This window comes from Miniopterus schreibersii (assembly GCF_964146895.1).
Source record: "Miniopterus schreibersii genome assembly, chromosome: 3".
In the NCBI taxonomy this organism is placed as follows: Eukaryota; Metazoa; Chordata; class Mammalia; order Chiroptera; family Miniopteridae; genus Miniopterus; species Miniopterus schreibersii.
In genome coordinates this window covers 62,445,533-62,462,339 of record NC_138103.1, presented here as the reverse complement: position 1 = coordinate 62,462,339, position 16,807 = coordinate 62,445,533, and the positions used below count along the sequence as shown (strand labels likewise).

General features: G+C 35.7%; 1 protein-coding gene across 13 annotated transcripts in view; it reads right to left on the bottom strand.

Moving 5' to 3' along the window:
• SSBP2 (single stranded DNA binding protein 2) overlaps window positions 1-16,807 on the bottom strand; it is a 238,143-nt gene that overhangs the window by 127,390 nt on the left and 93,946 nt on the right. For all 13 annotated transcript variants that reach the window (XM_081132885.1, XM_081132886.1, XM_081132877.1 and 10 more), the window contains exon 4: window positions 14,641-14,725. In XM_081132885.1, the coding sequence (XP_080989011.1) occupies window positions 14,641-14,725 (85 nt within the window). The remainder of the gene's footprint in view (window positions 1-14,640; window positions 14,726-16,807) is intronic.

Here is a 16,807-nt window from a genome sequence, read left to right as displayed (position 1 = left end):
AAAGTCCATGAACTAATCATCCAAATCAGGTCGAGATGCAAATGATGTTCTTGGGTACTGCGCCTCGAGCACAAATCCTCTCAGTGTGAAGGCCTTCAAACTAGAGACAAGTTATCTGCCTCCCACACATCCAAAATACCTACTTTTCAAGGACAGGATAGTCACAATATATAACTTCTACTCAAAAAGGTGAGGTGGCAGTTTTGGGGGATAGGAGGTATGTAAATGTAACTGGCCCATAATTCTTGTTAAAAAATTTCAATTATAGTTGACACAATACCTTATTAGTTTCAGGTGATTAGACATTTATATAACTAATAAAGTGATCACCCAGATAAGCCTAGTAACTGTTCTATAATTCTAATACCCAGCAGGGCACATGTAACCAATATCTTGATGAGAGCTCAGTCCTACCCAGTGGGACTATTTCTCTGTGTTCCAGGTTCTAGCCTCTTGGTTCTACATCTAACACATTTCCTTTTCCACAAAAAAAGCTCATGTTTGTAACTGAGAATTTTTCTCCTACCTACAGAAGTTCAGGGATCTAAAGGTCTCATTTTGTGTTGTTTCAGTCCCTTTAAGTTCAGGCTGATATAATTCTTTTTCTTTTTTTTTACATCCAATATTATTTTGTATTAGCTTCAGGTGTATAGCATAGTGGTTAGACAACCACATAATTTACAAAGTGATCTTCCTGATATTTCAAGAACTCACCTGGCACCATACATAGTTGTTATAATATCATTGACACTATTTCCTATGCTGTACTTTACATCCCCATGATCATTCTGTAACAAGCTGATATAATTCTGAAAACTTTAAAGGTTTCTTCTGCATCAACTTATAAATCACTCATTCAGGAAAAAGCCACGCCCAAAGATCTCTTTAAAATAAGTCCTCATTTGCCTTGGACTCTGTGAGGCTGCTGTGGGGCAAATCCCTGAAGGTGGGAAGCCTTTGTGTGTAACAGAGAGGAAGTAGGAGGCATGCCCTAAGTTATTTGGAAGGCCTTCTGAGTGTCTGAAACAGTCTATGAGGGCCACCTCACCTCTTTCTGAGGTCTTAAAAAAGGTTTTATAGTTACACATTAGTTTCCTTTTTTACCTTGAGACCATATTTTCCTAACTCCACTCTGGATTTCACCTTTGTTTCATCACCCTTTCTGACTTTGAGGACCCTTTGCAGGCTGGAAAATTTGTCCTGGGCCCTTTACGTTTCCTCCAGTTACTGCTTAAAAACAATAACCCCTTTTCTCGCTCATCTCTCTCCATCCATATCTCCTGAGAGGTAGTTAGTAACAGGAATAGTTGACAACACTTGACACTTTCTGCCTGGAAATCTCATTTGCCAGATCCATCAGTTCATTAAGTGTATCTTCTATATTCCATGTTACCCTGAGTGACAGCATTGCTAAACTTTCTGCCACTAGATAATAAAGATCTTATTTTCAGCCTCAAACGACACTGTCATCACCTTTCAGGCCCTCACCAATAGTCTCCCTGAATCCCTTCCAGGTTTCCTGAACACAGTCTTCTTTGCCCACCAGCGGGTCTCATGTACTTTTAGTTTTTGTTACAGCAACACCCCATTCCAGATATTAAATTCTGCTCTGATGAGCTATTATTACATAGCAAACCACTCCAAACTTAAGTAGCAGAAAAAATCACAACCCTTTTCTCACGCTCATGGGTTCTGCAGTTCAGAACTTTGGACAGTGAACAGTGGAAATGGCTCTTTCTTAAGACTCCATGATACCTGGACCTCAGTTGTGAAGACTTAACAGCTCGAGGCTTCTTTACTACTTGGTTGGTGTCTGGGATCAGATGGATGGAAGGATGAGTGACTGTGGACCTTGGGACTGGACTTCTCACAGGATGGTGACTAGGTTTTAAGAGGAAGTATCCTGAGAAGGAACAGCCAGACAGCAAGCATTCCAAAGGCAGAAACTGCAAGGCTCTTCTGACCAAGCCTCAGAAGTCACATACTGTCACTTCTAAGGCATTCTATTGATGACAAGCAAGCATTAAGGTCAGCCTAGATTCGAGGGAAAGGAAACCGGAGGCCGTCTCTTGATGGGAGAGTGACAAGGTCACACTGCAGAAAAGCAGGTGAATATGTTGTTGCCATCTTTGGAAAATTAAAAAGTCACAGTGGATATGAAAAGATTGATCAGTCTCAAGAGGAAAATAGCTGAGGCTTCAACTAATGACAACTCTACTGAAGTAATAATAATACAAACAGTAAAAATGATACTAACATCGTTCCTCAAAAAACTTAAAAACTAGAAAAATATGACTATTTGTTATTGGGCTTGCCTTTTATGATAAAAACTGGCACTTACTGTCTTTTTATTAGTTAAATTTTAGAAATGTAGTTCTGGGGTCTCTACTACATTACATTATCATTTGGGGGGAAAATATAATGAGCATATACATAAGGGTTGAATGTCCTTCGGAAGAGCTACTGTTACCAAACAATTTACACAAACAAAATTTGAACCTGATAATGAAAATATGTGTGTACCATCATTCAAAATAATCTACCACATTGCACGGGAGAGAAAAAATGTTATATTCAACTCTATATTACTGACATTGCAAGAAGTACAACAGATGAGCACACTACTTCAAAAAATATAATTTAGTATTCTTTTCTAAGTCCAGAGAGGACTACATATTTATCATAACCATAATTCATCAATAAGATGCCCCTTACCTTAGGCACAGAATTATTTTATGTAGCATTAAAATGAAGGGGAAATGCTTCCAAGTAATTAGACCATGGCATGAAACTTTCTATTAATTGATTATAAGATGTATACCAACTTTAGAAATGTTTAAAAATACATATATTTTTAAGAAATGCTTCCTAGAATTTACAAAATATTGTGTTATTGATTTAACAGGAAGGATATTATTATATAAAATCTTCAGCATTTCTTCAACTGGTCAAGAGTATAAATGTTGTGATGTCTCTACTTGTTTTTGCACAGTGTGTGTACACAGCAGAAAAACCAAGATTTTTCTTAGTAAATCACTTGACTCATAACCTAAGGAAAATTCTTAAATTAGATTATTGTTTAATAGAATTTAAATTTGGAAAAGGAGGCTGAAAGTTGATTCAGAGAGAATCTGAGAAACTAATTTGAGCAGGTAAGTCCCTGAGCAAGGGCACCAATCATTTTTATTCTGGAACTGAGCATTCTCAGATAAGACAGTGGAAATCAGTAGATGACCCAACTAGATGCCCAACTGTGACATAGGAAAATATAGGAGCTGGCTAAGAGCAACTGAAGGGAGTTAGTAATAAAAGGCAGAAAGCTTCCCTCAGTAAACTTGCCTTCATTAAGCCTCATTGGCACTGAAGAAGCAAAGCCCAAGCATTCATCAAGAACACAACAGCCTAGTTTCTCTCAAAGGTAGAATTAGCCTAAAAGTCCCAGCAAGAGAACAAGCTGATGGAAAACTACGCGGTAAAAGGCAGTTGAGGAGCAGGAGAACCTCTGAGAGTCAGCTAGGAAAGTGCCTCCTTACTCATTTTGCCCTCCCAGAGAGACTATTTAGAAAGTGAGAGGTTTCTAAGGACACTAAGAAGTTCCAAAGGATTAGCAGGGGTACCAGCTCAATCCCATCTTGATCTGAACTTGAAGAAGCTGGAGCTCTCATCCAATTAGGACAGGAGTTAGGAGAGAAATGACTCCCAAGTAGGAGCCTTACAATGCACCAGCCACTCCACTCTCCCCAAACCCCGCAAACAAATACACATAAAAATAAATAAGTAATCAGGACTATGGGCATAGAGATAAAACCAGGTAAATTCCATTTATATTTCAATCATAAAATTTTTTTGAGATTCCTAATTCTCTGCAAACTTCCTTGTGTTTGTTTTGTTACCTCCTGTTTGTCTCTGTAGTGAATAAAATTAAATTCCTCAACATAAAGAAAAAAGTAGGCCCTATAGTAGGACATATTGACAAAGGAAAATGAAAAGAAAAGATCAAAGGTTATATTCATTGTCTGGAACAGATAAGAAGGATATATAGGTAAGTGGCTTGCAATGGAAGAGGCCTACAGATTTATTAACATACAGCAAGCTCCCAATGTTCTTTCACAAAAATATTCTAGGTTAAAGCAAAAAGGAAGTTAGTCTGGTATATGTGGCTATATGTTGATAAGATCTGCATATGGAAAATATCCCCACAATTTCTAATGCACTCTACATTAAGCTGTACTATTGTAAAGAATACGGAAGTCATTTTGTGATAGCTAAAGATTTTCCATTTCCTTTATGTGTTTGGGTCTTTGTCCATAATAAAAATTATAATATGACTTCAGTTCTGAAATTTTCTCTTTTCATATCTATCTTAGGGCTGAAGAAGGAAGGGTAATGATGAGGAAGAGGGATAAGATAAGGTGACAAGTAGGACAAGGTAATTATCAGAGGAAAGCAAGAAGGAATACTGGGTGGATCACGTAAGAGTGGTCAGTGTTCCCATGAAGTGGGGGCACTTTGTGTAGAAACAGCATGCCTGCTGCATGTACACTCTTTCATCAAATATTAACTGAGTACCAATTAAGTACGAGCCACTAGAAGACCAAACTGAACCTGGTATCTTTTTGCCGTCTTTACATATGCTTACCTCCTTAAGGTTGGAGAATTTTCACATTGCTCTGTATTTTGCAGGCAATTCAATACATGTTTGCCAAAACAAAATTGCAGTCAAGTAGAGGGCTAATATATTCAGATTTCCCTACCTATTAATCTAAGTTTCAAAAACTTCTGGAAGAAGCCATGGATCATTTAAGTCCATTAAGTTTTCCTCCTAAATTTGAATCTACTCCCCCACCCCATATAACACATGACTGATTTCTAAAATGAAAGTGTGGCCTATAAAAACCACTCAGGCATAGACACAGTCTGAGTCTCAAGTCTTGCTTCAAAAACCATAAACAGTTTTTGAATATTTTAAGAACTCAAGATAGTATATTAACACCAAACACATTTTATTAGTTGCCCTAGGATGTACAGTTCAAGTTGGAAGCATCCTGAAATAGTGAACAGATTCAGTAAACATATCGGGTTAGAGAACTTAACAGCCACGCTATCTAAATCAATCTAGCTAGTGGGACAAGTATTTACCTCTTGTTGTGTGGTATCTTTCCCGTCTTAATGCTGCCCCTTCCTTCCTATCGCTCCTGAATGTGCGCATTTCCCCAAAATTTGTACCCCCAGGCCTCAGTTCTTATTTAACCTTTATTCCCAAGTTAATGTAACCCATTCCTATGGCTGAACCTACTTTCTCTAGAACCTACTTTCTCTATGTTCTTCCTTCCAAATTTCAGATTTCTGCTATGGTATCACAAGTCTCGGTTCACCAGTCATGCTAACTATAAATTATTCTAAATTACCCTCTTCCTCAGTCCCTGCACCTACACAATCTCCCCCTTTTTACTCTCCATTTGTATTCTTTTCTTATTTTTCTTACATTTTTTTCAAAGGCTCTATTCTATTTCATCTCCTGCCCTGGCTCAACTCTTCATAACTTTGTTTAATTGAACTTAATGGGGTGACAGTAGTCAATAACAGTTGCTTATTCAAGAGTTTTACCAAGCACCCTTGAAAGAGAGCCCTTGAGCCCTGAGGGAGTAGAGGACAGATGCAGGAAGGGCTGCTGGAATGGTGTTGCAACCTGATGGAGACTTGCACTAAGGCATCTGCAGTGGGATCAGAGCGGAGAAGTGTGTACGAAATGTTTAGGCAATGGAATTAACTGATTTTGATGACGACTTGGAAATGAAGAGGAAGAGCAATAAAGGGGATGGAAAGAAGATTCATTTGTGGCATGACTGACTAGCTGAGTGAGAATTCCATTTAATTAAAAGGAGAAAATAGAAGGAATTTGGAAAGGGTAGGAACAGAGATGCTTTATCCAAAATAGCATGAGGTGAAGAGCCTTTCTGGTAGGGTGTTCTCTCTTCTAGCACCATCCACCACCCTTCCACTGTCCCCTAGGCGTCCAGGGAACTCAGCATGAAACCACTGCAAAGGGTAACTTCATGGTTTCCTTACAGTTTTAAATTCTACCACCTATTAGCTAAGCATTGATCCTGTGTTTGATTTTTCTAACCTGGTGAAAGAGCTCTGCTTACTATTCCTTTAATACATCTTACACTGTTCCAACGTCAGCCAGTTTCTCTGATATACCTTCCCCCACATATCTCTTCTTATCCAAATCCTACTCACCATTCAAAGAACAGTAAATATTTGCAGTGTCTAAATTCACACAGTATAGCAGTTATTATCTCTTTTAGAGCCATTAACACAAGATATATAGCTCACATATCTCTCTAAACAGATTATAAATCCCTAGACAGAGAAATCTTTCAAATCTTCACCCTCAATCAAAGCAACATGAACCCATAAATGGGTTCTCGAAAAAGAATAAAGAAATAATACAAGAATGATCCTAATTATGTCTACCAAAATCACTCCCCTCGTGATATCCTGCATTGAACATGTTAGTAGTTGTACCCTTTTCTTCTTTAAAAATCCAGATATTTTAACATAATATACCACATACATTTTAAAGTTAAGCTTGGCTTTGATAAGAAAAGGCTTAAATCCACCTTTAAAATATCTGTACCATCTTTTTCAAGAGATTCTGAGACATTCCTTTGAGAGAGTTCAAAGACTCAGAAGCTAGCAGCTGAGCTTTGGGAACTGATGCTATCTATCTGCTGCGGCTGGTTGCGAATAACTCCTTGTATTACAGTAGTAGTTGTTTGTAGATTTACACCCAAAAGATGGGGGGAAATATCAGGCCAACTAATGTGAAAGAAACCAACTTAATACTCAAAATAAATGTAATCAAATGCATAGACATTTCACAAAGTCTGAAAACAGGTAACCCATTCTTATTAGTACAAAAGAGTGTCACATCATTATAGCCCTATCAATTATTTGTAGGATAAGTAACTCCTAATATATATTCTGTCAAGACACAGTACTTAAATTGTGAGGCACTTATTTATTTTAAAAAGAGGTATGAACTCCTAACCACAGTACCAATGCTCACCAAAACCAAAAAAACATAATAATTAAAAATTGTGGATTGTGGATTAAAAATTGTTTCAAAGTGAAACATAAGTTTTGCCAATATTTTCCGTTTCTTTACTTCAAATCAAAGGGAAATGGAATGAAAACAAGACAGAGACTTCCACTTTTTTAAGCTGTCCAAAATATAATCATTTTACTCGTCTCTTTTTATTGTTGAGTTGTGAGAATTCTTTATATATTCTGAATACAAGTCCTTTATCAGCTACATGATTTGCAGATATTTTCTCCCATAAGGGCTCTTACATTTATGTATTTATTTATTTGTTTATTTATCTATTTTTTCCATCATCATTTATCCTTCCATACCCTCTTCCACCTCCACCCGCCCCAGCAATAAAATACAATCATTTTAAATGAAGTTGTGTAATATATAAAAAGTAAACAAAGTGGCTATAGAAATATGACTACAAATCTAAGGTATTTAGATCTTTTTCCTTTTAAAAATCTCCAGAATGACTTATTTTTTATGACTGTTAAATTTATGAATTTCATACCTCTAATGGTAAGTTAGAAAAGCATGCTATTTTTGAAAGAGTATCATATTTCTGTTGTTTTTTAAATACTATGACGTTATGGGCAACATAGTCATAGGCAGTGCAACATCAACATAGAAAAAAGTACGAGAAAAGTCTTTCCATATTCATCTTTTCACATTCACCAGAAATTTGATTTGAATAAAAATGAATACATCAGTGGGGGCAGAGGGGCTTAAGATGACATTCTTTTAAAGTACATATTTTGAAACGATATATTTTTCACAAGGAAACAAACTGTTGTAGTCATCCCTGATCTGTTCCTTTCTCTCTTTCCCATATTAGTTTCTTCATTTGTATTTCATGAGTTCACAATGTCAACACAATGCTGCAAATTATGCTAAGAAGATTTTTAAGTAAAGCAGAAATCTTCCACAACGCTTTATACTCTCTTTGATTGTCTCCTTTTATACATGTGGCCATCAAACGTCCTGCCCTACAGGAAATCTCGGGAGCAATAGAAATAGGAAACACAGCAGAAACAGCTATTTTAAATACCGTGGTGTTATGGACAACATAATCATGGGCAGTGCAACATCAGCGCAGAAAAAAGTAAGAGAACTTAGGTGCCACCCAGAAGCAATCCTAGCCAACCAATGGCATGCAGGGGACAGACACACGTGCACCCCAGAACGAGCGGTGACGATACTTCTTCAGACAACACAGCCCCAAAACAAACAACTAGACAACGTACCTTGTGCTAGAAAGAATACAGGGAAGTTTGTAAAATTTATACGGCAAAGGAGACTAAGCTGTGACTGTGTCCCTCCGGAAATGAAAGCAAGAGTAGTAATAATATGGCAGATAAGAATTAGGTAAAAGAAAAAAAGGAATTTCATGTCCTGTGGATGTGAACAACAGCCTGTCTACTGACTGATAAACAATGTATGCCCACAACAGTTTTCATCCTAATGAATTTCAAATATAACGTTATTTGTTCCTTGCCTGTTAAGAACTCTGGTTACATGGATTGTTTAGGAGAATCATGTAGCCCAACTTGACACCATTCATTCATTTAAGCATTTACTAATGCCACCACTATATGTCAAAATCTAAATACACATGAAAAGTCATGTGCACTTACTCTCTCCGTATCTACAAATGTTCACTGAGCTAGCAATATAATACTATACTGTATCTCCCTACATGTATTTTACTATTTGATATTTCACATGTCTTGAGAAAGGTCTCTTTTGCTAGGTGGTAAGCCCATGAGAATAGGAACCGTATCTGTTTCTCACGGCTACATTCCCCAGTGCCACGCCTCCCGAGATAGAAAGTCTCTGCTACCTGCTTTGATTCACTTATGTCTTTATGAGTTGCTGTCTTATTTTAATTTGTTTTGAAATACAAAGTGAATAAAAGTGGCATTAAATGACCTTTCCCTAACTACATATTTAGTTATATTAAGATAAGAAATGACAAATACTTATTAGATAATATTTTATTTAATCATTCATTTATGAAAACACCAAACATGACTGGAACATCTCACATCAGGCACCATCCGGGCACCGGGAACGAAAAAGGCAAATAAGACAAAGCCTATTCCCTGAGGAAGCTCACAAATTATTAGAGAAAACATCTCATTACAAACATCTAATACACAGGGACATTAAGGAGGGGCACAAGGGATGTTACAGGATCAGAGCAAAGAATGCACCTAACTCTCCAGTAGTTTCTAATGAAGTATTTTCCTAAATAATATATGATTATCTGTAAAAAATCTTCTTAAGGTGTGAATAAAAGCATTCTTCTCCTATTATTTTATTTACATATTATCACCTGTTTATACATCGTTTTTAAAAGGTATCCCATCACTACAAACCTATAACATGATCCTTTCTAAATGTTATAAACACTCTCTTTGGCAAGAATACAAAAATCAGCCACATGTTATCAACAATTATGATTCAAGCCTATCACTTTACCTGAATATTTAAAAGATCTGAAACATGTCCATTTTCCCTACTACTGCATTCTGTTAATATTTATTGACTATCTATTATTTGACAGAACCCAGAGAAGAGCAAATATGATTCTCTGCTCTCAAAGAGCTCAATGTAATAATGTGATTTCATTACCATTACACTATAGCAATAATATATTTTGGCTCTATCTTTGCTTTAGGGCTATTAGAGAATCTTCCCATCATACCAGAGAACTGAAATTATAATCACAGGATAGGTTTTTCATTAAAAATTTAGTAGTGTATATTGATACTTTTCCTAAATATTTTTGAAATGAATGAAATCAAAAGTAAATTGTTAAATAAAACAACTCTATGTTAAGCTGTAGGAGAAAAAAAATCTAGTAAGCATGAATTAACTCCTCATAAAAGCAATGCCTGTGACTTCAGAGTGAAATAAAATACACTAATGGGTAGAAAATAAAAGCTAGTCCAATAAGCTTTACAAATTAATAGGTATTATTTTTAATCACTTGAAATGATGGTTTACTTTTTAATGATAATATTGTAGTAGATAATAATAATTTTACAGCCTAGATGAACTTCGTTTACACTCAGGATAAAAGTAATAGGACCAAGCTAGATATCTCCCAGCTATATGGCAAAATAATTGTTCTATAGTAAAGTCTCTATATTCTCTTAAGGGTAAATTCCTAATTATTAAATCTTCTGCCAACATTTCTGATTTTATTCCCCTCTGGAAAATCAGCCGGTAGACATACTTTACAGTATCTGTGATAACAGAGAAGAAACAAACACAGATTTGTTTGGAGATCACCCCTAGATTTTCTGCCATCAGTTTTCCAGGACTAACCACAACGATGCCTGGAAACACATTAGAAACTAGTGGGCATATTCTTTCCTAAAGTTAATCATCTTCACTGTGTTTTAAAATCTCATTATTTTAAAATTAAAAAAAAAAAAAAAATCTAGAAAACCACACAAAATAAATTTATGGCATGATGAAACTTAATAAAACAAACACTTGGTTATTATAAAGGAACCACCATGGCCGCAAGGAAAAACAGAAGTTCACCAACCCTCTCAGAAGCCCTCTTTCCATGAGCCCCATCCCTGTCACAGCCTCTTCCCGCTCCCGCAGGCAACCATTATCCTGATTTGTACAGCGATCATTCCCTTTCCTATTTTATAGCTTTGTCATCCAAAAGTGCATCCTTACCCGCTGTTAACTGTTGATTTCTACATGAATTATTATTTTACATTTAGCACTGCATACAGTTGCTAATTACTATTTCAGTTAACATTTTAAAATATAAATGCAAGAAGATCAAAGTTTTACTCATCTTCAATGTTTTCTCTTTTCCTCATAATAAGTACTGACAGAATGATTTTTCAAGAGAAAGGATATTAGCACTACACATCATTTAACAAGTAAAATAAAAAAGTGACAAAAATCCATTCTCAAGAAGGAATGCTCAGAAAACAAACAAAAATAAAATAAAAATCAAAAGCCAAAAATGTTTCTGGGATCATTATTACCAAAAAAAAGGGTTATTAAAACTATAGCATGGCTCAAAATTATATCCACTCAGTTCATAGGTGTCTCTTTTATATGTGTGTAGACAAAACAGAAGCCCAAGAAATGCTAACTGCCTACTCGTATACCTCAGTGGTACAAAATCACAGGACCAACACAAATTTAAATTTTACTGTACTAAGTATTTTATTTTCTAATTTCAGGAGAGAGAATGGTTTTCAATGAAAGGTAAAACTTAATCGGCGTTAAAATAACTTTCCTGAATATAAAATTAATATTAACTATAAATATTTGGGAAACACAGAAACACTGTATATATAGACAAAAATCATGTATAATCCCAATACCCAAAGATGATCCCTTTAACATTTGAGCCTATTTTTTATTAAAAAGATTATTCATTATTTACCTCATTATGCCTCCACTATTTCTTCAAAAAAGTAGTTTATCTTTCATTATCCATATGCTCTTACAGATAAGCAGAGACTATAAAATAACAAGGCTACTTTTTGAACATATGAGAATTTATACATGCTAATGAGTTACTTTTTTTACTTTAAAGATGCAGCCAATGAAAAAAATATTTTTCAGTAGGCTTTATCAAGAGCTACTTTGAGTATGGGGAATGCCCAGGGGTGGGGGGTATGCGGGGTGGAGGGGATCAATGGGGGGGAGAAAGGAGGACATCTGCAATACTTTCAACAATAAAGATAAATTTTTAAAAAAAGAACTACCTTGAAATTCAGTCGGTATACATATTAATTACCATCACAGAAATAGTTCCCAATGGACCCTAATACAGGAATATAACGTGATAGAAGTTCACCAAAATCTTATTGTGTTCCTATTTCCTGTTTTCTTCCCTGAATCTTTACACTTCTATGTCTACACATTAAACATGAGTTATGTTGATAATTTTCAAAATTGCCTATTAAGAATTCAGAAAATCCAACTCATGAAAATTACCATAAAAGTATGCTATGGAAGACAAACACATTTCTAAAAATCCAGTTGTAATAAAAAATTACGCAAGTCAAACTCTATCTTTTCACCAACCTCCATTTAAAAAAAATTTTGAAGATGAGCCCGGCTGGTGCGGTTCAGCAGTTAAGCATCGACCTAGGATGCGGAAAATCGTGGTTCGATTCCCAGTCAGGGCACATGCCCAGGTTGCAGGCTTGATCCCCAGTCGGGGGGGGGGTGCAGGAGGCGGCCGATCAGTGACTCTTTCATCATTGATGCTTCTATCTCTCTCTCCCTCTCCCTTCCTCTCTCTGAAATCAATAAAGATATATTTAAAAAAAAAAATGTATTACAACTGAAAATAAATTAGCTTAAAGGTATAATAAAATGCTATCTAAGAATAAATTAAATCTCTTAAAACTAATGTTTAAGATGGAATTATGAAACATCAGATAAAACATGTGTTAGTGTTCCTAATAAATTAGAGAACAAAATACTGACCTTTTTTAAAACTACATTTTCTTAGGGCCAAATTACATAAGAGGTTGCTCTCTAAAATCTACTCTAATTTCACTTCTACTTCTGGTCAGTGCTCATTTCAAAAACACTGAAGTACTGAAGTGGGTTTCTAAAGCTAGTAAGTGTGAATACTCTGAAGTGTTGAAAGTGCCTTATGAATGCAAAATGATTATGGTGATGGTGATGATAATGGCAATGACAACAATGGTGATGATTATCTAAGCCTCTAAGAAAGAGATGCCGAATTAATTCTGTATTCCCTATAAGATTTCATGGTGAACAGTAGGGTGCATCTTTCCAGACAATGGAATTTTGAAAGAGTACTGGTATAGTTAATTTCCTAAAACGTAGATCCACAAATATTACATGTCCTTTAGAGCAGAACACTGGTGGTCAGGGAATCGTGTGTATGCTGTTTGATTTCTTCCTTCTACTTTAAAAAACCCAGTCTGCAACTAAAAAAAAACAACCAAAAAACCTGCCATCTAGCTATCAAAATTGGTGGGTATTTTAAAAACTTTTTCCACAAATGGCAGGCCAAATCTAGGCATGTCTTTCCTGGTGTACAAGAAAGGTGAGACCGAGTATCCTGCTCTCACAACGTTCCATATACTCTTGGTTAGCTCTCTGCTTTACTCTCTGCCATCGGCCAAGGGTGAGAGAGGGAAACGAGTCTGTTCAGACGGATCCTGTGTCCTGGGCCCTGCTTACCTGCCTTTCTCTGCTTTTTCTTTATATGCAGCAGCATGCTTCACTCATCTTGTCCCATACAGCTGGGGTTTAGTACATAGCAAGCTTTATGAGTACAATCCAGATCTGATCAGGTAATCACAAGCAGTCTCACTTAAATCAGTTCAGTAAACGTTTCAAGTATTGCAGAGTCCCTGCCAGATGCGAAAGACATTTACTTCCCTTAGGTCTGCACCCTTTGCCTTGTGCTACTTTTGGCGTTCCAATTCTCCAGGCTATAGCTACTCTTCAGCCTAAGGCTGAAGTACGTCCTTTGGAAGAACACGGTCGTTTTCCCTTTTGAACCCTGGTTCTGGTTTTCAAGGCTGTTTATACAGACTGCGGCCTCCCTTCTATCAAACAAGTATCCCCTTGGCTAAGCTGCAGGTACCTACGACCAGATGCTTCCTCAGGCTGCAGCCCCAACTGCACCTCCTCCAAACCTAGGAAACTGGATTTCCTCAGCCCGTCTCCATCTGTCCTTCTTTTATGGCCAGTTCTGCAAACACGGTGTTTTCCCAGCCCCTTCCCAATACCATCTCCTCACTCCTAATGCCATCCTTCCCTAAAGAAAATCTTCCTTGTTTCCTCAACCCCCCTTTTTTTTCTTTTTTTTTTTTTTACAATTCTTCTCCCTGATACCATCAATTCTATAAAATCACATTTTTGGTTCTTCTAAAAAATGTCTTCATATATATCACCTAGCCAAGGACAGTCCACTGCCCTTCTTTAAGAATTGTTTTAAAAATCACATTTTCATTTTTGTACACTCTTTTGCTCTCTTATCTTGTATTTCCTTTAATTCACAATAAATTTTACTTGTGGGACTGAATTCAGTAAAGGGGATATTTAGCCTCATGACTGCAATTATTCTTATTTTCATGCTCTTAAGGAACTTCAAGCTCCTATGATATGTAACCAAAATTAGCAAAATGAGAATATTTCTATATATATATTTTTTAAACCTTATGTGCAATATCATTAACATAATTCTTATGACAACGCTCTTCGTGAAATACATAATTACTACTTAATTCTTATAAATCTAAAATTTCACAAATCAGTCATGCTTAAAGATAAGAAATATCCTTAGTAGCTTGGAGTGAGGACTACTCTCTTACCCTAAGCTTTTTCAACAAGACTCAAACACCCACTTGTAATTTACTGTTAAAGTTATGAGCTTATTTTTCAAGGAAAAAAAAGCACAATTTCTTATACACCAAAGGAAAAGAACAGATGGTCCAATGCATTTTCAAGAGCAGTGGTCAAAAAGAAAACGGACAGAGTATCAGTGAGATTACTTGTTAACTTACATAATCATGGAAGGCTTTTGCTTCACTTGAATGCTCACATGTTTCCCGTCTTTCTGGAGCTGCACAGTAGAGATCCCAAAATACACTGAAAAAGTGATTACGGTAACATTAAGAAAATCACACCAAATGAGAGAAAACAATTCTAAAACCAGAAGGCATGTATTATTTTTTATATAAAATGTGTTTTCTTCAGGACAAACATTTCTTTGGAAGACTTAAGTTCAGGCAAGACTCTTCATGTAATAACAGGGTATAACCTATCACCCTTCAGAAATGCTAATATGGTTTTTCCAAAAGGATAAAATAACTTTTTTAAATTTAAAACTGTCACTCTTGTCTGTTTACATGACATATACATGATTGAAATAATTATAATAATTTTCACAACTCTCCCATAAAAAATTATAACAGGAAAAAAAAATCCTGATTTAATCATTAAAGAATAAAGTAGTTCATTAATTTTTTTCAAGATAATTTTGTTGTCCAGCTCATAGGACAACACCCAAACCATTGCATCACATTGGTCAAACACATATGTTTTCTTAAAAGTTCCTCGTTTTGCCTTGCAATTACCAAAATAGGTTAGCAATTTTGAAAATTAAAATCTCCATGCTGTTTTCCCTTCTATTCAAGAATACTGAGAAAAAGCAAGATGAAACTGATTAGGAAAAATAATATACTATGCACTCTGGTCACCCTCCTTCTATAAAATTAACTATGAGCTTAAGCAAGAGACTCAAAAGTCAGGACAGCAAATGTCTTGTCTAAAAGTACTACTGGTGATATGCCAGCCCTACTAATTACTGGCTCAAGTTGCTTAAACAGATTGAAAACACAATTTCCTCCTCTATAAAATGAGTTTGTTTAGAAAACTAAGTTATATAACTATGTGACTCATAGTAAGCATATTATTAATAATATCATCAACACTATACCAAAACTTATGGGATGCAGCAAAAGCAGTGCTGAGGGAAATTTAAAGCTGTAAATATTTACACTGAAAAACAGGATGATCTTAAATCAACAATGTAACTTTAAAACTTAAGGAACTAGAAAAGAACAAATTAAACCCAAAGCTAGCAGAAGGAAATAATAAAGATTAGAGCAGAGATAAATGAAATAGAGAACAGAAAAACAATAGAAAAAAATTATTGAAAACAAAAGTTGGTTCTTTGAAAAGATCAACAAACTTGACAAAACCTTTAGCTGGATGGACTAAGAAAAAAAAGATTCAAATTACTAAAGACTCCACCAAAAACTTGTTAGAGCTCATAACAATTGTTAGAGCTCATAAGAATCCAGTAAAGCTGCAAAATACAAAAATCAATATACAAAAATCCATTTCGTTTCTATATACTAACAATGAATTATCAGAAAGAGAAATTAAGAAACAGAATTGCATCAAGAAGAATAAAACATGTAGGGATAAGCTTAACCGCAGAGGTGAAGGGCTAAATACTAAAACTGTGGGACACTGATGAGACAAATCGAAAACGACACACAAATGGAAAGATGTACCATGACATGGATTAGAGGAACTAATGTTGTTGAAATGTTCATACTACCCTAAGCAATCTACAGGCTCAATGCAATCCCTACCAACATTCTAATGGTATTTTTCATAAAAAACAAAAACAAAACAAAACAAAAACAAAACCCAACAACTCTGAAATGTGTGTGGAATCACAAAAACCCCAAATAGTCAAAACGATATTGAGAAAGAAAAACAGAGCTGGAGGCATCACACGTCCTGATTTTAAACTATGTTACAAAGCTACCATCAACAGGCACTGAATTCTTTTCTCTACAACCTGAGATGCTGGTGGCTAAAACACTTTTCAGTTCCTCTAATCCCTACATCTATTAAGCTTGAAACCAAAATATTATCCTTGAAATGTGGTGAATCCATCATGAATAATGCTTTAGATTCAGTCTCTGTATCAAGCAGAAACAAGTGAAAAATCTGTATTTTAGAAATGAAAAAGAGAAGCAAACTTGCAAAGTATTGAAATCTTTGTTTTTCATTTATTATTAAAATTTTCCCCACATAAACCAAAGGGAAACTCAGGATTCCCAAGATGAGAGTCCTCGTCCAAAAACAGTTTTCCTTCTACCGTGAGGACGCGAGAGGAATGACCTGGCCGGCTGTGTCTCTAGGGAACACAGC